The following is a 22,264-nucleotide window of genomic DNA, read 5'->3' on the forward strand; positions in this document are numbered from 1 at the left end:
TCGCTTCCCCAAAGTCCATCACGGGCAGGGCCCTTACTGGCCATAACTCTCCTTGGCTGCATCCCACACGCCAGGAACCTTAAACACACTGTTTTAGGGGATTATGGAGGCACCAAGTGCAGCCACGCAGAAGAGTTGACTGATGGGACAGAACTGTCACTTAATCAGAGTCTCAAATTCCCCATTGGAAGAGTGTTCTTGGGTGTTGCAGCCAGGCAGTGGTAAAATTGACCCCACAGGCCAGGTCCATGAAGAGCACGGGTCTGGCCTTGCTCGTGTACTTGCATGACACCTGGAACTCTGCCGAGCAGCTCACTGGTGCACCTGCAGCTCCCAGCAGGGTGCCTGGCACTTAGAAGTTCATTTGGAACTAGAGGGCAAGGCCTGGAGAGGGACTCAAAGAACTGCTCACCGGCAGCTGTGGGCTCTAAGGAAATGGAATTGGTGGAGGACCGGCAGCAGCAAATGAATGATCCTGAGGGTGGAGATTTGGGGTACTGTGGGTTGCATATTTGGACCAGGGTCCCTTTGGTTTCCCAAATCTCACTACCAAGGTAGCTGCCAGCCTGGTTTCAAGCCCACAACCTTTCCTTGTTTCCTGTACTTTTGTTGGTGCCATCCCGGCCTCCCTGAAAATAAAATCTTGAGACTTTTCAGGGATGCTAGATATCACTTATTTCAGTGGTTTGAGTCCCAGAGTGTCATTAGTGGCTAAAAATAGCATCACTCTTTTGCAATAGCCTTGTGATGACCCTCCACAACACTTCCTCAATAACAAACTGGGACATGGGCAAGGCAGAGGCTGAGAGTGGATTCCTTAGCACCAGGGGTTTTTAAACTTGCTGCTTCTGAGCCCTGACAGTCTTGGATATTCTGTAAGGAACACTGCTGTCAGGCAATGGTTTGGGACCCTCGATTTCCTCATTCCTAAGTGCAGGCTGGCTGTGGAGCCACCCAAGAGCTCTAATTCCACTTTAATCAGATCCAGTCCATAGAACACTCCCTTACCGAGGGTTAATGACACTAATTACTGCGTCCTCTTCACTTAGAACATGCTCAAAGGAGCTAATTGCCACATAATGGTCCAGGATGAGCTCAGGTCCTAGTGGAACACCAGGGAAGAGAGTCCCCTTCTTCCCACCCATCCCTGTGCCCCGCACCCATGCGATCACCTTGTTCATTTTCTTACAGTGGAGCTTCCTGTCTTCTGGCTCCACATGACCTTGATGGAAAGCAGGAGTTTTAGCTGCATTCCCTTCCAGGGCATTTGGTTATAGATGGGGTCCCCTGACAGGTCCACCAAGTTTGGGTAACTGCTCTGTGGGTGACAATGGAACAGACACTTCCCACAGGATGTAGTGACAGGCCTCTCCTATGTACACCTTCTGAAAAATAAACCCACATGAAAAATGCACAGGTAACTTGGTCCAGAAATTTGTCTTCTAGGGGTCTATCCCATAGAATACTTTTGTACATCCGTATGAAGGATATACAAGGGTGTCACAGCATTGGTGGAATAGCAAAAGGATGAAAAATAATCTAAATGTCTGCACAAGAGTGGACTGCATAAATAAGTTACGTCATATTCATCGAGTGGGGGGCTGTGGAGGGAATAAAGAAGGAGTCCAATCTGCTATGAAACTATGCTTAAGATATATTAAGCAACAAGAACAGTGTACATAGTATGTTACTATTTGTGTAAATAATGCAGTGTGTGTGTGTGTGTGTGTGTGTGTGTGCGCATGTGTGTGTATGGCTATGGGCTGTCAGGCTCTTGCGGAGTTGCAGTGGGGATCAAGGGGTCCAGTTCAGTGGGCGACTCACAGCAGTACACACCTGCCAGCAGCAGTTTCATGGGAGGTGACAAAGTCATGGTCCTTGGTTGCAAGGACAATTCTCTCTAAGGTTTCAGCAAGACTTAGGGCTCACGTTGAACTAGAGCGCAAGCCCAGCGTTGGGAAGGCAGAAAGTCATTGTGGATAACAGTCAGAGTGAGTGTGGGTAAGAGTCAGAGTGGGAAACAGGGTATGCTGAGAGGAGACAAAGGCCGTCCTTACCAAGACTCAAGTCATACCAAAGCTTTTGTTGAGTCAAGATCAAGTTCAATGGTTTTTAAGTTATTTACTTCACCCTCACAGTCCTCATCTCTTATGGTGCGGATGAACATCAGATCCTAGAGGTTCAGAGTTCTCTTCTTGGGGCATAAGCAAGTGTCTGTTCCCGAGGATGTGGATCAGGAGGTGGGTGAGACCTTGTGTCTGAGGTTGGGGTTGGAGAGTCCACCTGTCTCTTGAGTCTGTGGTAGAGGGAGTTCAGGTCAAGAGTCTATAGAGACTGGGGTTCCCTTGGTGACAGAAGGCAGTCCAAGGAAGGCCCCACAAAGCAGCAGCTCATCAGGAGGACAGACTCAGGAGGAGTGCAGACCACCACCCCTTATCCCCAGGTTCTGCTTGCGTAGATCCAACCCACTGCACATCAAAAATATTTGGAAAAAAAAACTCATCAGAATTGAACACTTACAGACTCATCACTTTCTGTAGATTATGGTAAGGTCTATCAGTTATTCACAGAGCACTTTCATTGTATCAGATGTTTTAAGTAATGTGGAGGCGATTTAAAGCACATGGAGAATGTGTATAGGTTATATGCAAATGCGATTTTACATACGAGAGTTAAGCATCCTTGGATTTCAGTTTCCTTTGGGCTCCTGGAACCAATGCTCCAGGGATTTTGAGGGGCACTGTGCTTTCTGAGCACAGAGCATGTCCAAGGTGCACAGGCCACCCACCATCTCTGTCTGCTGATTGTGTCAGCCTTATGTACAAGCACGGGCTGGGAGATGTGCTGGCAGCCAGAGTACACCTGGAGACCGCTGGTCTTCTTGGGTCTGTGACCCAAGCTGCTGGATCCTGGCAAAACTTGGAGATCTGGCCTGGCCTGTGGGTGGGAAACTTTCTGACTATGGTGTACCCCAAACTGTCACATGGGGTATCCTTAGCATTCAAATTAACTCATCCATCTCTTACATCTCCTTCCTCTGTATTCGTCCCATAGTTTAGAAGCGGTTACTTGCACTTTTCTACCAAATAATCCTTCACGTTCTTACAAAGTTTAAATTTCACTTTGACCCCTTACTTTTTTATCCTTAGATGTTTTTCTTATTCACTATCTTATATTTCTTCTTTTGGGCTTTCTCTTCTCTGCATCTAACCCATTTTTACGTTATGTTTTTCATCCAGTCCTTAGCCTGCCAGTGTCTGAGGCCTTCCAGAGGGCACTAGACCAGCCAAACACCTCTGCCCGGTGCTCCAGACATCAGTGGTGGGACTCTGGACTTCCCGGGCCTCAGCTTCAAAATTAGGAAGTTGAGAGTTCATTGTTAAGACGTTGTTTAGCTCCAGCGACCAAATTACTGAGTCAGTTCAAGGACAAAGCTTTGTTCCAGTAAATAACATACATTAATAGAGCAAAGAATTAATTTCTTAAAATAGGTATATGATACTATGCAGTGTTATGACTTAAGAAACAGCGAGTGTACTGAAGATAAACATTTATGGCTTACTAGTTGTCAAATGAAAATATTCTTTATCATATTTTAAACTCGAAGCTAGCGTACTGATGAGTGTCCGACCTAAAAAGAATGCAGGGTGTGTGAAAAGTGAATTTCAGTTACAGATAAGCCTTAAAAAGACTAAGAAACAATGACAAGCAGTAGAAGCAATTGCTGGGGACACCAAACCAGGTGACCAGCCCAACAAAGTCTAACTGAGTGTTCGCAGTGTTTGGTGAGCATGTTTGTGGCACAGGGTTTTGGCTGCTCGATTACTAAGCTGCTTCTTGGTGCTTCTTCAGGTGGGTGGGGGGGAGGTCTCTTCCCTGGAAAGCTGGGTGTCACCATCCCAAAGAGGCTCCAGGGAAAGTCATTAATTCTTCTTCTTCTGCCTTTTCCCTTTCTTTTTCCCTTTAGCCTTGTCCTTTTCTTTGCCACCAATTGTTAAGGCCAAGGCTCGCCTTTTCCCCAGAGGAGTTTTGGCATACCAGTTCTGAAATAGAAGCAATGTTCAGGAAAAGATAAGGCGACCTGAACTCACGAAATTCTCTTAAAACTAAAGATAAGCCTGCTAAGAAGGAAGTGTCTGGCGGCCATCGTACTTTGGGCATTTAATGTATGGATACAAAGTCTGTATTCCTGCATGATTTGAAACTCTTACCTAAGGAGTTTGCAGATTCAGACAATCACAGAGTAAATTTAACCAACAAGCCCTCCCAATAAGTCATCTGTTTCCCTGGCACATTCCTGTGTCCTGAGGATGTATGTTTTTATGGAAATGTAAATGGCCCCTGGTTCAGGGGTGGCCGCTAGGAGCTCGACTTGTGGCCATGTGTGACCACGGGAGGCCATTCTCACACTCTGAGGGAGACTGTGCAAAATGTGGCAGAAGTAATGGAGTCAAGACATCAAAAAGCACTTAGTGATGGAAACTGGCCCTACTGATGGCACTGTGTTTGAGATCCTGAAAAACAGTTGTCTTATAAACTTTAGAGGTATAATAGTACATGAAGTGGTTATATCACACCTATGTATCAGCTCTCCTGTCAGTGGACTTGCAGGTCATTTCCAATGTTTAGTTCACAGTTTAGACACACCTCTTTGTGGGCACACGAGGGAACTTCTCTCAGGCACAGGCGGGAAAATAGAAATCCTAGGGTTACAAATACTGGTATGTTCAATTCAACTTAACATTGCCAAATTGCTCTCTGAAGTAATGTGAGTGGCGAAGTCTTAGTCACTTAACTGAAAGTGTCTGTTTCCTCCTATGTTTTGGATGCTAATTTAGGTGGAAATAAATATTAGGTAGCTGGTTCTTTTCCCTCAGTACTTTGCAGGTATAATCTCACCATCTTCTGGCATCTGTTTCTGTCAAACAGATATCTGATTGTCCAGCTGCTGTCTCTTTGTTGGTAATCTGTCTGTTAGCTTTTAAGCCCAGTGTGTTGGGTTCTTAAATTCCCAACAAGGGACCCGGGTATGGATTTATTTTTATTTGACTGACTGGCTTCTTAGAGTTTATTGTTAACCTGGTAGCTCATGTCTTTAATTCAGGAAGATTCTCAGCATATATTTCTTCCTGTAACTGTCCTTCTGATATTTCTTACATTCCCTTCTTCTAGAACTTCTGTTAGTTGAATGTCAAGGTCTTTCATGCATCTTAATTTTACCTTTATGGGTTTTATTTTATTTTATTTATTTTATTTTATTATTCATATGTGCATACAAGGCTTGGGTCATTTCTTCCCCCTGCCCCCACCCCCTCCCTTACCACCCACTCCGCCCCCCCCCCGCCCTCAATACCCAGCAGAAACTATTTTCCCCTTATTTCTAATTTTGTTGTAGAGACAGTATAAGCCATAATAGGAAGGAACAAGGGTATTTGCTGGTTGAGATAAGGATAGCTATACAGGGAGTTGACTCACATTAATTTCCTGTGCGTGTGTTACCTTCTAGGTTAATTCTTTTTGTTCTCACCTTTTCTCTAGTTCCTGGTCCCCTTTTCCTATTGGCCTCAGTTGCTTTAAAGTATCTGCTTTAGTTTCTCTGCGTTAAGGGCAACAAATGCTGGCTAATTTTTTAGGTGTCTTACCTATCCTCACCCCTCCCTTGTGTGCTAAAGCTTTTATCATGTGCTCAAAGTCCAGTCCCCTTGTTGTGTTTGCCCTTGATCTAATGTCCACATATGAGGGAGAACATACGATTTTTGGTCTTTTGGGCCAGGCTAACCTCACTCAGAATGTTGTTCTCCAATTCCATCCATTTACCAGCGAATGATAACATTTCGTTCTTCTTCATGGCTGCACAAAATTCCATTGTGTATAGATACCACATTTTCTTAATCCATTCGTCAGTGCTGGGGCATCTTGGCTGTTTCCATAACTTGGCTATTGTGAATACTGCCGCAATAAACAGGGGTGTGCAGGTGCCTCTGGAGTAACCTGTGTCACAGTCTTTTGGGTATATCCCCAAGAGTGGTATTGCTGGATCAAATGGTAGATCAATGTTTAGCTTTTTAAGTAGCCTCCAAATTTTTTTCCAGAGTGGTTGTACTAGTCTACATTCCCACCAACAGTGTAAGAGGGTTCCTTTTTCCCCGCATCCTCGCCAACACCTGTTGTTTGTGGTGTTGCTGATGATGGTTATTCTAACAGGTGAGGTGGAATCTTAGCGTGGTTTTAATTTGCATTTCCTTTATTGCTAGAGATGGTGAGCATTTTTTCATGTGCTTTTTGGCCATTTGAATTTCTTCTTTTGAGAAAGTTCTGTTTAGTTCACTTGCCCATTTCTTTATTGGTTCATTAGTTTTGGGAGAATTTAGTTTTTTAAGTTCCCTGTATATTCTGGTTATCAGTCCTTTGTCTGATGTGTAGCTGGCAAATATTTTCTCCCACTCTGTGGATGTTCTCTTCAGTTTAGAGACCATTTCTTTTGATGAACAGAAGCTTTTTAGTTTTATGAGGTCCCATTTATCTATGCTATCTCTTAGTTGCTGTGCTGCTGGGGTTTCGTTGAGAACGTTCTTACCTATACCTACTAACTCCAGAGTATTTCCTACTCTTTCCTGTATCAACTTTAGAGTTTGGGGTCTGATATTAAGATCCTTGATCCATTTTGAGTTAATATTGGTATAGGGTGATATACATGGATCTAGTTTCAGTTTTTTGCAGACTGCTAACCAGTTTTCCCAGCAGTTTTTGTTGAAGAGGCTGCTATTTCTCCATCGTATATTTTTAGTGCCTTTGTCAAAGACAAGTTGGTTATAGTTGTGTGGCTTCATATCTGGGTCCTTTATTCTGTTCCACTGGTCTTCATGTCTGTTTTTGTGCCAGTACCATGCTGTTTTTATCGTTATTGCTTTGTAATATAGTTTGAAGTCAGGTATTGTGACACCTCCTGCATTGTTCTTTTGACTGAGTATTGCCTTGGCTATTCGTGGCCTCTTGTGTTTCCATATAAATTTTAGGGTAGATTTTTCAATCTCTTTAATGAATGTCATTGGAATTTTGATGGGAATTGCATTAAACATGTAGATTACTTTTGGAAATATAGACATTTTTACTATGTTGATTCCACCAATCCATGAGCATGGGAGATCTCTACACTTTCTATAGTCTTCCTCAATCTCTTTCTTCAGAAGTTTATAGTTTTCCTTGTAGAGGTCTTTCACATCTTTTGTTAGGTTTACACCTAGGTATTTGATTGGTTTGGAGGCTATTGTAAATGGAATTGTTTTCATACATTCTTTTTCAGTTTGCTCATTGTTAGTGTATAGAAATGCTAATGATTTTTCTATGTTGATTTTATATCCTGCTACCTTGCTATAGCTATTGATGATGTCTAGAAGCTTCTGAGTAGAGTTTTTTGGGTCTTTAAGGTATAGGATCATGTCTTCTGCAAATAGGGATATTTTGACAGTTTCTTTACCTATTTGTATTCCTTTTATTCCTTCTTCTTGCCTAATTGCTCTGGCTAGGAATTCCAGTACTATGTTGAATAGGAGTGGAGATAGTGGGCATCCTTGTCTGGTTCCTGGTTTTAGAGGGAATGGTTTCAGTTTTTCTCTGTTAAGTATAATGCTGGCTGTAGGTTTGTCATATATAGCTTTTATAATGTTGAGGTACTTTCCTTCTATTCCTAGTTTTCTTAGAGCTTTTATCATGAAATGATGTTGGATCTTATCAAAGGCTTTTTCTGCATCTATTGAGATGATCAAGTGGTTTTTGTCTTTGCTTCTGTTAATGTGGTTTATTACGTTTATTGATTTTCGTATGTTGAACCACCCCTGCATCCCTGGGATGAAGCCTACTTGGTCGTGGTGAATAATCTTTTTGATGTGTTGTAGAATTCGGTTTGCTATTATTTTCTTGAGGATTTTTGCATCAGTGTTCATTAAGGAGATTGGCCTATAGTTCTCCTTTTTGGAGGTGTCTTTGCCTGGTTTTGGGATAAGTGTAATACTGGCTTCATAAAATGTGTTTGGCAGTTTTCCTTCCCTTTCTATTTCGTGGAACAGTTTAAGGAGGGTTGGTATCAGTTCTTCTTTAAAGGTCTGATAGAATTCAGCAGAGAATCCATCAGGTCCTGGACTTTTCTTCTTGGGGAGACTCTTGATTGCTGCTTCAATTTCATTTTGTGTTATAGATCTATTCAGGTGATTAATTTCCTCTTGGTTCAGTTTTGGATGATCATATTTATCTAGAAATCTGTCTATTTCTTCAATATTTTCAAATTTATTTGAATATAGGTTCTTGAAGTAGTCTCTGATGATTTCCTGGACTTCCATGGTGTTTGTTGTTATCTCCCCTTTTGCATTCCTAATTCTACTAATTTGGGTTTTTTCTCTCCTCATTTTAGTCAGGTTTGCCAGGGGTCTATTGATCTTGTTTATTTTTTCAAAGAACCAACTTTTTGTTTCATTAATTCTTTGTATGGTTTTTTTGGTTTCTATTTCGTTGATTTCAGCTCTTATTTTTATTATTTCTCTCCTTCTATTTGTTTTGGGATTTGCTTGTTCTTGTTTTTCTAGGAGTTTGAGATGTATCATTAGGTCATTGATTTGGGATCTTTCAATCTTTTTAATATATGCACTCATGGCTATAAAGTTTCCTTTCAGGACTGCCTTAGCTGTGTCCCATAGGTTCCTGTAGGTTGTGTTTTCATTTTCACTGACTTCCAGGAACTTTTTAATTTCCTGTTTTATTTCATCAATGATCCATTCTTCATTAAGTAATGAGTTATTTAGTTTCCAGCTGTTTGCATGTTTTTTGTCTTTACTTTTGTTGTTGAGTTCTACTTTTACTGCATTGTGATCAGAGAATATGCACAGTATAATTTCTATTTTCTTATATTTGCTGAGACTTGCTTTGTGCCCTAGGATATTATCTATTTTGGAGAAGGTTCCATGGGCTGCTGAGAAGAATGTACATTGTGTAGAAGTTGGATGAAATGTTCTGTAGACATCAACTAGGTCCATTTGATCTATTGCATATTTTAGATCTTGGATTTCTTTATTAAGTTTTTGTTTGGATGACCTATCTATTGATGATAATGGGGTGTTAAAGTCTCCCACAACCACCACTGTGTGGGCGTTTATATATGCTTTTAGGTCTTTCAGGGTATGCTTGATGAAATTGGGTGCGTTGGCATTGGGTGCATACGGGTTGATAATTATTATTTCCTTTTGGTCTATTTCCCCTTTTATTAGTATGGGATGTCCTTCTTTATCTTGTTTGATCAATGTAGGTTTGAAGTCTACTTTGTCAGAGATAAGTATTGCTACTCCTGCCTGTTTTCGGGGGCCATTGGCTTGGTAAATCTTCTTCCAGCCTTTCATCCTTAGCCTATGCTTATTTCTGTCGGTGAGATGGGTCTCCTGTAAGCAACAAGTTGTTGGATCTTCCTTTTTAATCCATTTCATCAAGTGAATTAAGTCTGTTAACATTAAGCATTAGTACTGATATGTATGTGGTGATTCCTGTCACTTAGTTGTCTTAGTTGTTGGAAGGTTTGATTGTGTGTACCTAAGTTGATGTTACTCTCTACTTTCTTGCTTTTTCTTTTCCTGTGGTTTGGTGCTGCCTGTCTTTTCATGGTTAAGTTGGGTTTCACTTTCTGTGTGCAGAATCCCTTGAAGAATCCTTTGTAGTGGTGGCTTTGTGGTCACATATTGTTTTAGTTTCTGCTTATCATGGAAGACTTATTGCTCCATCTATTTTGAATGATAGTTTTGCTGGGTAGAGTATCCTGGGGTTGAAGTTATTTTCATTCAGTGCCCGGAAGATCTCACCCCAAGCTCTTCTTGCTTTTAATGTTTCTGTTGAGAAGTCTGCTGTGATTTTTGATGGGTTTACCTTTGTATGTTACTTGATTTTTCTCTCTTACAGCCTTCAGTATTCTTTCCCTAGTTTCTGAACTTGTTGTTTTAATGATGATATGCCGTGGGGTAGTTCTATTTTGATCTGGTCTGTTTGGTGTTCTGGAGGCCTCTTGCATCTGTATGGGAATATCTTTCTCTAGATTTGGGAAATTTTCCATTATTATTTTGTTGAATATATTATGCATTCCCTTTGCTTGCAACTCTTCTCCTTGTTCAATGCCCATGATTCTCAAGTTTGGTCTTTTGAGGGAGTCGGTGAGTTCTTGCATTTTCTTTTCACAGGTCTTGAGTTGTTTAATTAATAGTTCTTCGGTTTTTCCTTTAATTACCATTTCATCTTCAGGTTCTGAGATTCTGTCTTCTGTTTGTTCTATTCTGCTGGATTGGCCTTCCATTTTGTTTTGCAGTTCTGTTTCGTTCTTTTTTCTGAGGTTTTCCATATCCTGGGTGGTTTCTTCTTAAATGTTGTCTATTTTTGTCCTGAGTTCATTTATCTGTTTATTCATCGTGTTCTCTCTTTCACTTTGGTGTTTATACAGTGCTTCTATGGTTTCCTTTATTTCTTCTTTTGCTTTTTCAAATTCTCTATTTTTGTTGTCTTGGAATTTCTTGAGTGTGTCCTGTACATTTTGGTTAACCCTATCCAGTATCATCTCTATAAAATTCTCATTGAGTACCTGTAGTATGTCTTCTTTTAAATTATTCTTGTGGGCTTCATTGGGTTCTTTGGCATAGTTTATCTTCATTTTTTTGGAGTCTGGATCTGAGTACCTATTTTCTTCATTCCCCTCTGGTTCCTGTACTACTTTTTGCTCTGGGGAAACTGGTTTCCCTGTTTTTTCTGTCTTCCCGTCATTGTCTTTGGTGTTGTTACTGTCCCTGTACTGTGTGCAGTTAAGTATTTTCTAGCTTGTAATAATAACAATGGTAATATTTAGAATGGAAGGGTGAGCTGAGATGGGAAAGCAAGAAGTTAAAGAAATGGGAAAAACAAATACACAGACTGGAAGGAGAAAACAGAACAAGGTATCAGACAAGAAGGTTTCAAAAGTATAAACAGGGAGCTTTAGTGTACTAATCGACAGTAAGCTGAACAGACATTAGAGGGACAGAGAGAGGATTGAAAATCAAAAATAAAAAAATAAAGATAAGAATAAAAATAAAAAATAAGTAAATGAAAGAAGAATCTATATATAAAAATGTATCAAAATAAAATGAAAAAATAGAAAATTTAAAAAAAACAAAAAACCAAAAAACCTCCAAGTTCAAATGCAATGAAGTTTCAGTCTTAATAATTTGGGTGTCTGTCTCAGTCTCCAATCCTGGAGATGGTGCCTCAGATGTTGTTCTGTAGTTGTCTCATCAAAGGAGACGCATAAAGTAGAACAAAACTACACACACACACACACACACACAAAAAAACCCACCAAGTGTCCCAAGTTCAAATGCAATGCAGTTTCAGTAAGTTTTTCAGCTTGCAGGTGTAATTCGGTTGTTCTCTCATCAAAGGTAGGGAGACAGAGAAAAAAAAAGAGTCTGGAGACAGTTCTGAGAATGGTATCTACAGCTGTGGCTTGCCTGCCTGCTGCTCTCAGCCTGCTGTTGCTGGAGGTGTTATTTATGCAGATCTCAGGGGTGAGCTTAGCACTCACCTGGCCCTGCAGGCTTTGTTTGCTCAGAGTTCTCCTGTGCACCAGCCTCTGCTACAAGCTTTCCCCTTTCTAAGCACTGGGGAAGGTGACACTGCACCTGTGTTCTCAGGCCTGCGTGTTTATTTACAGTTCATGTGGGAGGTGGGTCTTCCCCCCTCTCCTGTGCAGTTTTCCTCCCACTGCCACTTTCACAAGCTTTCCTGCTCCTGATTACTGGGCGATGCTGCTGCTCCTGCCAGCTGCCATGTTTGTTTACAGTTCACGTGGGAAGTGGGTCTTCCCTCCTCTTCTGTGGAGTTTTTCTCCCTCCACCACTCTCACAAGCTTCCCTGCTCCTGGTTGCTGGGTGCGCGCCCCCACTCCCGCCAGAGGCTCTCCGGCCTGCCCGGCTTGTTTATTTACAGTCCCGGGAAGGATTCCCTTCCCCTAATCTTCGGCGCTCAGTGTGCCCCACCCTCTTTTCCGCGTGTCTTTATTGCTCTTGTTGCTTATTACTCAGTTTCTCTTTTTTCCCTGGGTGGGGGTTGGTCTTTCCAGGGGCTATGCTGCCCGGGCTCAAGCTTGTCTGTGGGAGTACTGCGGTACTGCGAAGCTCACCTGGTCCGCGTCTTCCCAAGCCTTCTGGGTGCTGGTGACTGGTGGCCCGGGGACCCTCCTGGTTTCTCTGTTTAGCATGAAGTGGAGATTCTCTGCCCCGGCTGGAGGTGTGGAGGGGTCAAAGTTATGCCTCGTCTCAGTGATTATGCCTGCAAAGTGTGTCTCCAGTGTCTCTCCAAGATTTCACTATAGGAGGCTTGCTTTCTGCTTCCTCCCTCTAGCCGCCATCTTGGAATCCCTCTATCTTTATGGGTTTTAATAGTTTTGTTTTCCGTTACTGTTTTCTGTGGGGGAGTGCCCCAAGGCTACCTTCCAGTCCACTAATTTCTTCTTTGACCATGTCTAGTCTAGAGTTTGTATCTCTCTTATTTTTTGCCATTTAATGTTAACTACTATATTTTCATTTATAAGCTTTCTTTTTGCGGTTTTGAAATAATTATCTCTTCTTATTTAATGTCTGTGGTCTGTGTGTCTTTGTTTAAAAACTTCATGTATGATTGTAGTGGAAGTCATGCTTTCACTTATTTTCTTGAATACCTTAACGACTCCCTTTTAAACATTTTGTCAGATTGTATTTAACACTAAATTTCCTAGGATGTGTTAAAATTCTGATTTTCAAGTTTGCTTTTGAGTGGGAAGCTTTGTTTTGTCTGTCTCTCTCATTGTCTGCCCCCTAGCACTTCTGTGTTTGCTTCTGAAGGTCTTCTAATCCCAAACACAGAGCCAGGTCTTCCAGATGTTCTCAAGTTAATGCTCTTTGCTGATGTGGAGGAGACAGGCAGAGAGCCAGGCATTGGAGCGACAGCACAGTGATCTTCCTTTCCATGACTCTAAACCTCTTTGTTTTTGTTCTTTATTTTTCTCTGTGATGCATTCTAGACAATTTCCTTTGCTACCCTTTCCTGTTCTTTCATTTTCCCTTTAGTTGTGTCTAGAGCACGGACATCTCACTCATCAAGTTCTTAATTGTAATGACTATATGTATGTATTTTTTACTATCAGAAGTTTTTTTTTGCTTTTTCACCCCCATGACATTTGTGGTCTTCAGTAACTTAAACATGCTTGATACGCAGTCTCTCTCAGAATGTTCTTGATAGTGCTAACTGCCTTGTGTTAGGGGTGTCTCCACGGGGCAGGTCACTCCCTTGTGGGTTATAATTTATCTCATTATGAGTTTGTCTCTAGCAAGGGAAGCACTTCCTGTAGGATTGGATGTTCCTTGACTTGGATAAGTTCCCATATAGAGTGTTTTTACATTTGCTTTTGATGTGACTTCAGGGGTTTTAATGACACAATATTATTTTCTGGAGAATGTTAACATGGGATTCTGGCACCAGGGACATAATGCAGAATTGGAGCCTTAGCATGCAGGCGTGGGGCATGGGCTTTGCCTTCGCTCCCCTCTGGGGCCCTAAGAAGGTCATAAGTTCTGTGATGCTACCTCTCAAGTGTCTCAAGTTTATGCAGATTCTGCATTCTGTCTTCCCTGGGCCTAAGGTTTCCCTCAATGTTTGGATCTTATGCTCCCCTGGGCCATATTAGCTCATATGGCTGTTCCCATCCTAGAGATTACCTTTGTTTCTGGCACCTGGAGGCTCCCTCTTCCTCTCTTAGCCTTGGCTCTATTTTTAATGTAAGGCAAGGTGGCTAAAGTCTTAAAATGATAAGCTCTTAAATTAGAAAGACACAGCACAGAATCTAGCTAATAAAATTTGGCTTTGGAGCAAGCTATGAATTTTAGCTTTGCTACTTTTCAGTGTGTATATTTTTCCTTTTTATTGCTGTGGTGGCAAATGTCTCAAACTTAGTGGCCTAAAATCACTCATTTCTTATGTTAGAGTTCTGTAGGTCAGAGAGCTGAAATGGACCTCACTGCTGGGGTGTCTGCAGGACCATGTCTCTTCCTGATCCTAGGTGAGGATCTGTCCTCTTGTTTTTGTAGCTTCCAGAGACCACTTGCTTTTTTGGCCTACAGTTTCTTGTCCATCTACAGGCCAGCAGTGCCAGGCTACTTGGAGTACCAATGAGTCTTTTTCCAGTTGCACCCTCTCTTGTTCTTTCTTCTGATTCTCTCTTCAGGCTAGCTGTCTAGCAAACTTAGTCCACTTCTGCCATGTAAGGTAACATATTTATAGGTTCTAGGGATTGGGAAATGGACATCTTTTGGGAGGTGGGGGACATTATTCTGCCTATTACACTTCTCCATAGTTTAGGCTCCTTACTTGCAAAATAGGGGGTTGTGATGTCTAAATCATGATTGCATCATCATTATCATTGAGTATTTTCTCCCTCATATCAGTGGAATAGAGTAGAATGGGTTTGGGGAATCTGTAAAATCTTAGTGTGATACCTTGTCAGAAAAACAATTAAGTAAAATGTCTCAGGATAAATGGGCCCATTATAAGTAACTTCAGCAGTGGTGTCACATTATTCAGAGTGTGACTGTGTCATTCCATCTATCCACCTGCTAAATAAATGTGTCATTGACAAATGTATTGAACATCTACTTGGGGTTAGACTCTGTGCCTTGTACTATAACTGAAGCAGAAATAGGTTGGGGGAACAGAATTAATAGTGGGAAAACGATTAATTTTTTTTTTAAAAGTGATGAGTGATGAAATCCACCAAGAATGGATTCTAGAAGCATAGGTGTTCCCACCCCAGGTCATGAAATGGTAATATTTCCTTTTTTTTGAGCAGTATAGTCAGCCCCCAAACACCTGTCATGGAGCAAAAACTCCTAGAGATCCCTTCAGAAAATAAAAATACTCAACTTTAAGCTTTAACACCCTAAATTCGACTCCTCAAAATAAGGAGGAAAAGCAATATTCTAGAAAAGAGAAAAAAATGAGAATTTCAGATAAAATATATCCTCAAAGACAATAAATATTTTCAATTAATACAACAAAATTTAAACACTTAAATTCAGCAGAATACTAATTTAGACAGTGAAATAGCAGAATATTATTTCAAGTGCTTGGTAAACCTGGGGATGGAAGTGAATTTTTTTTTTTTCAGTTTTGCTACAGCTGGAGTCAGAATGGGCCAAACCTGGCCCGTTGTTTTATGGGAACCCAGCCACGCCCACTTTTGTACTTTTGTGCCATGAGGTTGAATAGCTGTTGAAAGCTAAAGCATTTACTATGTGAACCTTTACAGAAAAACTGGTTAAGCCTGGTGCTAGACCATTACTTCTGGGATTTCTCAACTTTCCCAGAAGCATGGGGCAAGCCGGGAAGGAAGCAGAGACTTTAGGCTTGGTGAAAGAGTGGTACACCATAGAGGGGAAATTTCCCAATGTAAAGCAGGCTAAGAGAGGTGAGTCTTGAATGAGAATTTCAATCCTCCTGTTGGTGACTGTGCAGCCAATACATCCTGGTGACCATCAATTGCATGGGAATAATTCTCCCTCGACTTCCTAGTTGGCCAAGGGAACTACCTCAGGCAGAGAAAGGGCACACTTTGTATTCATTCTGATCCAATGGAGAGCAAGTAGGGCTTGAGGAATGCCCACTGGCCAAGGCATCAGGGATGGGGTTTCACCTTTGATTGTGCCTTGGGTCAATTACATGAATGGACAAAGGTTATGACTCTCATCATCTTCTACAAAAGAGGGAGTTGGAAGAGAGATCTCCAAGTTTCATAGAGACCTACAACATTTTGGTCAGGATGTACCCCCAAATTGATAAACCAAATTCTGCCGAGCTCCCTTGTGGTCTCCTGTTGCAAGTACATTGAAAACTGAAACTAAAGTGCCCCATGGCAAAAAATGGGACAAAGCAGCATTAGTTTGAACTTACTATTAAGTGATAGTAATGCTACCTAATTCTGCAATTTGGTTGTTAATCTATAAGGTCCTGGGCCATGACCTTATAACATTTGTAAGACATATGTTTTATTACTGAGACTTAAAAGATTTTGCAATAAAAATTGCCTATTTTCCAAATTTCATTGTATGTGACAGTTCAGATTCGTGAAACCCAGGGAACTAGAGGGAGGAGGTCACATGCCAAGGGTTCGCTGCTAGGATTTGGCCATTAAGGTGTTCTGCTTACCTTAAAGCTCTCTTCTTCCTCTTTGTACACTGGATTCATGCTGGCTATTGCTGCAATAAACTCCACTGCAGTGAGAGGTTTATGAGCCTGCTGCCGGATTCTGCGGTCTGTAAGTACTTCTTTGACCACCTCAACTATATGTCCTTGGGTGAAACCATCAGTGACCTTTGCTAGGCAACTGATGTTCAGGGTGTCTGTCAAGATTCCTCCATTGTGCCGAATGATCTGTTTCCACAAAACTGTTGCATCCAAGATGGTGGAAAAGACAGAGAACAAGGGTTACTGCAGAGAAAACAGTGTTAGCCTAGCTCTCCATGCAATACAGCGTCTTATCAAGAAAGAAACAGATAAGAAGTTGCTCCAATTTATTTGTGAGTCAAATGACCTGGAGGCCAAAACACTGAATGCTTTCTCCTGGAGACTCTTCCACCATAAGACACATACATTGAGAGCCCTAGGTCTGTAGATCCTCATGTCCTGACAAAGAAAAATGAAACCAGTACAGTTTGAATGTGGTACTTCTAAAGATGTTTTAACAGTTTCAAAGCTGGAAATTCACATAGGGTGTGTGTGGGATCTCTGCATTTTTCCAACCAGTTTGGATAAATGAGAATTTAACTTATATCTTTTTTTAGTTATAAAGTTCATTTTCATATTATTTTTATGAATGGAATTAGAATTTGGATTCTAATTTCCATTAGTTAGTGCCAGGTTCTGCATAACACTAGATGTTGCCATAACAGAGCAAATAGCCCTTTCTCTCCCCTCTTCCCACCACTGTAAATGCACGTTGGCTGTTAGAAACCCATCAGATAGGTGCCTGGGTTAGTGGACACTAGAATACACAGGGATGTTGTAAAAATTAATTATGAAATAATCCTTTTCATTTTATTTCATTTTTGAGGCAGAGTTTCCTTTTGTAGTCTAGGCTGGCCTTCAACTGGTGATCCTCCTGACGCAGCCTCCTGAGTGCTGAGATGACCAGTGTGTGCCACCGTGTCTAGTGTAAAATGATTCTTAATGCTTAACTTTAGAGATAGAATGGACTCCTGCACAATATTTAAAAAATATTATGCCTGGAGAGCTTTGTCCCTCCTGTTCAGAGAGCTGTTGGGAAGATGGTGCCGTTTCCAAATGATGATGGCTGAAGGGTGCTTGCTGAGCTGTCAGTCTGAGCACTGAGGTCTGGCTCTGTGCTACGATGATCTGGCCAGACATTTCCGAAGCATTTAGACTGCCTTTAAGGATATTGAAACTAAAAAATACGACCATTACTATGTGATCTAAGCATTGTCAGGTCTGGTCAGGGGTCAGCTCTGGGTCTGTTGATGACTTCACCCCCAAATCCATGGATAAGATGAAAAGGTCCACTTACCACTGTGAAGTGGACCTGTGAACCATGACACAGAGTGATGCCATTGGACCACAAGCTATCCCAGCTTGGACCTCCACTGTCCTCTCCAAGGGCATGCTTGGACCTTGGGTGAGCTGAGTTGCTGTTCAAGGGCACTGATTACCAGGGGCTGGGCCTGTGTCTCCAAGCTATGGAGACCTGAAGTGAGACCAACTAGAGACTGCCACAATGGCCCAAAGTACCTTCTAACTCCCTGACCCTCCTCTGCTACTTCCTTGGTAAGTAAGTTTGAGCCCAAATTAGTCTTGTCTGTAAACAGGAGTAGAAAGATTTGCTTCCTGGTGCTATCGGGAGAAGTGAGCACAGCAGTGTGTAAAGCAGTTGGTAGATCACTGTGCCAGCACGTGATGGGTGGTTCTTCCCAGAAGCCCTGTTATTGCTGCTACTACAATGGTTCTATTAGGTATTGCATCTTGCAATGAAGTTCCTAGCCCTTATTAAAACTCCAATTAGGAAAGATACCACAAAATAAGCTACAGAATACCTCAAAGCATGTTTGTGTAAAGACAGCTTCTAGCAGGCAAGGAGAATCCTTATGTAAGAATAACTGCAACAGAGTTAGAAATCAGGAAGTAAACCCAGATAAAAATGTCAAAAATCAACAGCAACTGGACAGAACCATCGCTTGAGAACTGATATGGCTTCCATTCCAACTTGTAGCATCTACAGAAAGGACCCACAAGTCTCAGTGGTGACCTGGAAGCAGAGAAGGAAACATGTTTTGTGGGAGAGCCGTAGGGCGTCCCCAAAACTGGAGACTCCAAAGATACTTGAGATAGGGACTCAGAGTGGCTTCAGTCTTGGTGCCCATGGACGAATCCTGTCTGTGGTAGAGGACCAGGCAAGGTCCTCCTTTCCCCCAATAGGCTGCCATTGTCACAGCCCTGGAAGCTCTCTGGCCAGGAGCAGCCTCTGTGTACCTAAAGATGCGTTCATCAGTAATGGAGTACAGCCACTGATGAATGTGTCTGTGCAAACACATACCCACCATTTACAATGTATGATGCTTGGCATTTGTGTAGAGTTTGGGTCAAGATTCCTTAAAACACTTAAATCATTGGTTACTTTCCAAAGATCACCACTTCTTAGCTGAGGTGCCTAAGAGTAGTGAGAGGCAGTCAGAGCTGTGGGGGACTTGGCCACTTCCCATGGTCACCTTATGACCCAGAGAATGGGCAGTCTTTGTCATGGATGATGAAAATCTCTTATTAGTTTGAAGAGAATTGCACCTGTGACTTTCAGAAAACCACTCACGCATGGGCTCTTGACACTCGATTAACCGTGGGGTCTTCACTGTGGTCTAGTGTGGAGTGAGGCTCATAGTGGCAGGCTCAGTTGGCACAGGAGCCCCTCCGGGAGCCCTGTGACTAGCTGCTGGTGAGGCCTAGGAGCACAGGTACAGATGAACTCACAGGGACATACATGTACCACAGTCCTGTGGGCAAGGACACTGTTAGGACTCCAGAGTGCTCAGGACAGAGAAGGGCCCTGGGCGCAGGGCTGCAGTTCATTTCCTCTTTTGGATGTGATGGGCTTCCCACTTCTTCAGACCAGTCTACATTCTCTTTCCCTTCTTGAGACTGGAAAGAGTCTGGTCTTTGGTTTCACTGCTTTGTCACCCCCAGTTGGTTCGATCCTGGTGGGTGCTCCACAGGAACTGGTACCTTAACATTCATTTTATTTGGGATTTCACAAAAGCAGAGAAGGGAAATAACAAGAATTGTGTGAGCTCTGACCCTCCCTAGCTTGAATTCTAGACAAATGTGAAAACGAAAACTGGACTCATCCCATCAGACACCCGGACCGTTGGGGCCTGTGATGAATTGGGTAATTAACCAGACAGACTCCAGGGAAGAGAGGCCAGAGGAGGGAAGCATTAGGACTGTGGAGAGGAGGCTTCTGGGGACCAGACAAAGCATTAATCAACCTGGGGGGATTTTCTTTGCAGAGAGGCCTGATTTGAGGGATAGGACGGAGGGAGACACTGAGTTATGTTTGGTGTATCTTAGGTCTGCGTGTCCGCAGGCTGGGCCCCCTGGCCTCTCAGTGCCAACACCCCCCAGCCCAGCCTGGAGACATTTGACAAGTGGGATTGTGAATGTGTCCACACACCTCTGGAGCTCCTCTGCTGGTAGACAGATGGCTGAGCACCGGCCCAGCCATGGATCTACAGCCCCTGGCTGACAGTCTAGACGAGACCACTTCTGATCACAGCTACGGCAGGGGCAGTCTTTCTTTAAGACAGATGCCCAGCCACCGTGGCTATGAAAGCTTCAAGGTGACTGCTGGGGAGGCTGGATAGCATTTATGATGTCAGCAATAATGGCAGCCTGAACAGATTACCACCCGGAAAGAAAGATGTGAGAAGCAGGCGGCTTAGTGAATGGGGCCCTGGCCCATGAGAGGAGTTTTCTGCAGGTTCCTCATCTGCCTGCAGGGGAAGGGACACCTGCTCTTCCCTCTCCAGTGAGACGCAGGGAGGAGGCTCGGAAGGAATCTACAGTGTGGCCTGAGTCCTTAGAGATGCCAGGCATTTGACAAAAGAGCACAATTGCCCATGCTGGACATCAATTCTGGCTGTACAGATGCAGCGTCTGGGGACCAGACAAGCATTAATCAATGTGGGGGTTAAAGGGCTTATAGCTTGTCAAACAACAGAAACCGTTCAGTCCAGAGTCAAGAGCATCTCTAGCTGCTTAAACCTAAAGGTACCTACCTGGCAGTATGAGAATAACTTAGGGTACATGAAATTAAGGAAGGAAAAGAGAAAAAGGATGGAAGGAGAGAGCGAAAAAGAAAGAAGAGAGAGCCGGGAATGCAGCACCCTTAGTGCTGGCCACAGGGACCTGGCTGCTGCTCCCCATCCCTGCCCTCTCTCCTCACTGCTCCCCATCTCTGCCCTCTCTCCTCACTGCTCCCCATCCCTGCCCTCTCTCCTCACTGCTCCCCATCCCTGCCCTCTCTCCTCACTGCTCCCCATCCCTGCCCTCTCTCCTCACTGCTCCCCATCCCTGCCCTCTCTCCTCACTGCTCCCCATCTCTGCCCTCTCTCCTCACTGCTCCCCATCCCTGCCCTCTCTCCTCACTGCTCCCCATCCCTGCCCTCTCTCCTCACTGCTCTCCATCCCTGCCCTCTCTCCTCACTGCTCCCCATCCCTGCTCTCTCTCCCACTGCTCCCCATTCTTGCACTGTCTCCCCACTGCTCCCCATCCCTGCTCTCTCTCCCTGTTGCTCCCCATCCCTGCACTGGCTGGCACTCTGGCCTCCCTGAGTTGGGAGGGGCCATGGTACTCATTCTGGCCAAGGTGGTATGGGCAGAAGTGTTAACCCTCTTAGATCTTGTCCCTAAAGTCTCCTGTGACATCCCCCAAACTGCCTTCCCTCTGTTTGTCCTATGCTGCTGGCTTCAAGGACCCAGTGTGGGTTTGTGTAGCTCTATATGATGGAGAAGCCCTGGATGGATGGAGACACAATGGAGCCCAAAGTCCTCCTTTGCTTTGAATATGACATTGACTTATGAAGCCAGGAGCACAATTTATCAAGATAGAATAAGCACATGTTGCAAACAGAGTGGGTAATAAGCTAGCAGTTTATAATGCATCGAGAGTACAAGGTTGTTCTTTTAGCAAGTAGAATTGACCAGGAACTCAGGACAGCAACATAGGACAATCTACCCCTTGGTAGGCTGGTAGAACCTGGAGGAGGATTGGTAGAATCCATTTCTGACCTAGTCACGTGTACTGCCACCATTAATACTAACCACTACTACCAGGTCCCAGAAACCCTCCTTATCACTAACGCCACTGTGACTACCATTGTCTCTATTGTCACCATGCAACAGTCACCACCACCATTGCCACCAACCTTTCCATTGTCACCCCATACTGCCACCATCACTTCTCTCACCCTCCTGTGTGACTGTCATCATCTCCATTAGCAGCATGTTGTCACCACATCTTCACCACCATCTCCACACCCGGTCCCTCACCACTTCTACCAACACTGCGGTGGGTGAGCCTGTGGTGCTGACCATGGTCCTGCAGAAGCCAAACCTGTGGGATCCTTACTCTTGTGTCTTCAGCAGTCCTGGAGTTTGGCTGGTCTCATGTCTTCTTGACAGAGAGTGTGGTGACATAGACACTGTAATTTCTCAGGCTGGGTCATAAGAATCTTTTCAGCGATTGCTGAACCTCTTGAAATATGTGCTGTTAGACACTCCCTCTCAGATCACGGTATGTGCAACACTGCGTGGAGTGGTCAGGTATGGGTTATCTGGTCTGCAGCCTGGCTTGGCTCACCCTGATTGTCAGTATCACTGCAGACAAAGGCATGAACCACCATGGACACCCAGCCTTGTCCAGTCCTCAGGCAACTGGAGCCCCAGCTGACCTCTGCCTCTAGCCCCACGCAACACATCAAAGACCACACCCTGGCTAAACCACTCAACTCAGATCCACAAGAGAAAATGAGCATGGTTTTAAGCCAATGGGAAGTTTTGATGCAGCCAGGAATAGCAGAAACAATGACTTGAATTACCTGCAGCTCCCCTCAGCCATTGGCCACCCTCTTGTTACTTCTCCTCAGCCTCCACTACTGTCTCTTCTTCCTCCACCTCC

At 43.4% G+C, this 22,264-nt stretch overlaps 1 protein-coding gene across 1 annotated transcript in view; it reads right to left on the reverse strand.

The window, feature by feature from the left end:
* Positions 1-3,595: 3,595 nt before the first annotated feature.
* Positions 3,596-22,264, reverse strand: part of Drc11 (dynein regulatory complex subunit 11) — a 170,149-nt gene continuing 151,480 nt past the window's right edge. The window contains exons 18-19 of the mRNA XM_074069567.1: positions 16,234-16,472; positions 3,596-4,043 (exon numbers count right to left, since the gene is read on the reverse strand). Coding sequence (XP_073925668.1) covers positions 3,924-4,043; positions 16,234-16,472 — 359 coding nt within the window. The 3' untranslated portion in view covers positions 3,596-3,923. The remainder of the gene's footprint in view (positions 4,044-16,233; positions 16,473-22,264) is intronic.

This window comes from Castor canadensis, chromosome 4 (genome assembly GCF_047511655.1).
Source record: "Castor canadensis chromosome 4, mCasCan1.hap1v2, whole genome shotgun sequence".
Taxonomy (NCBI): domain Eukaryota; kingdom Metazoa; phylum Chordata; class Mammalia; order Rodentia; family Castoridae; genus Castor; species Castor canadensis.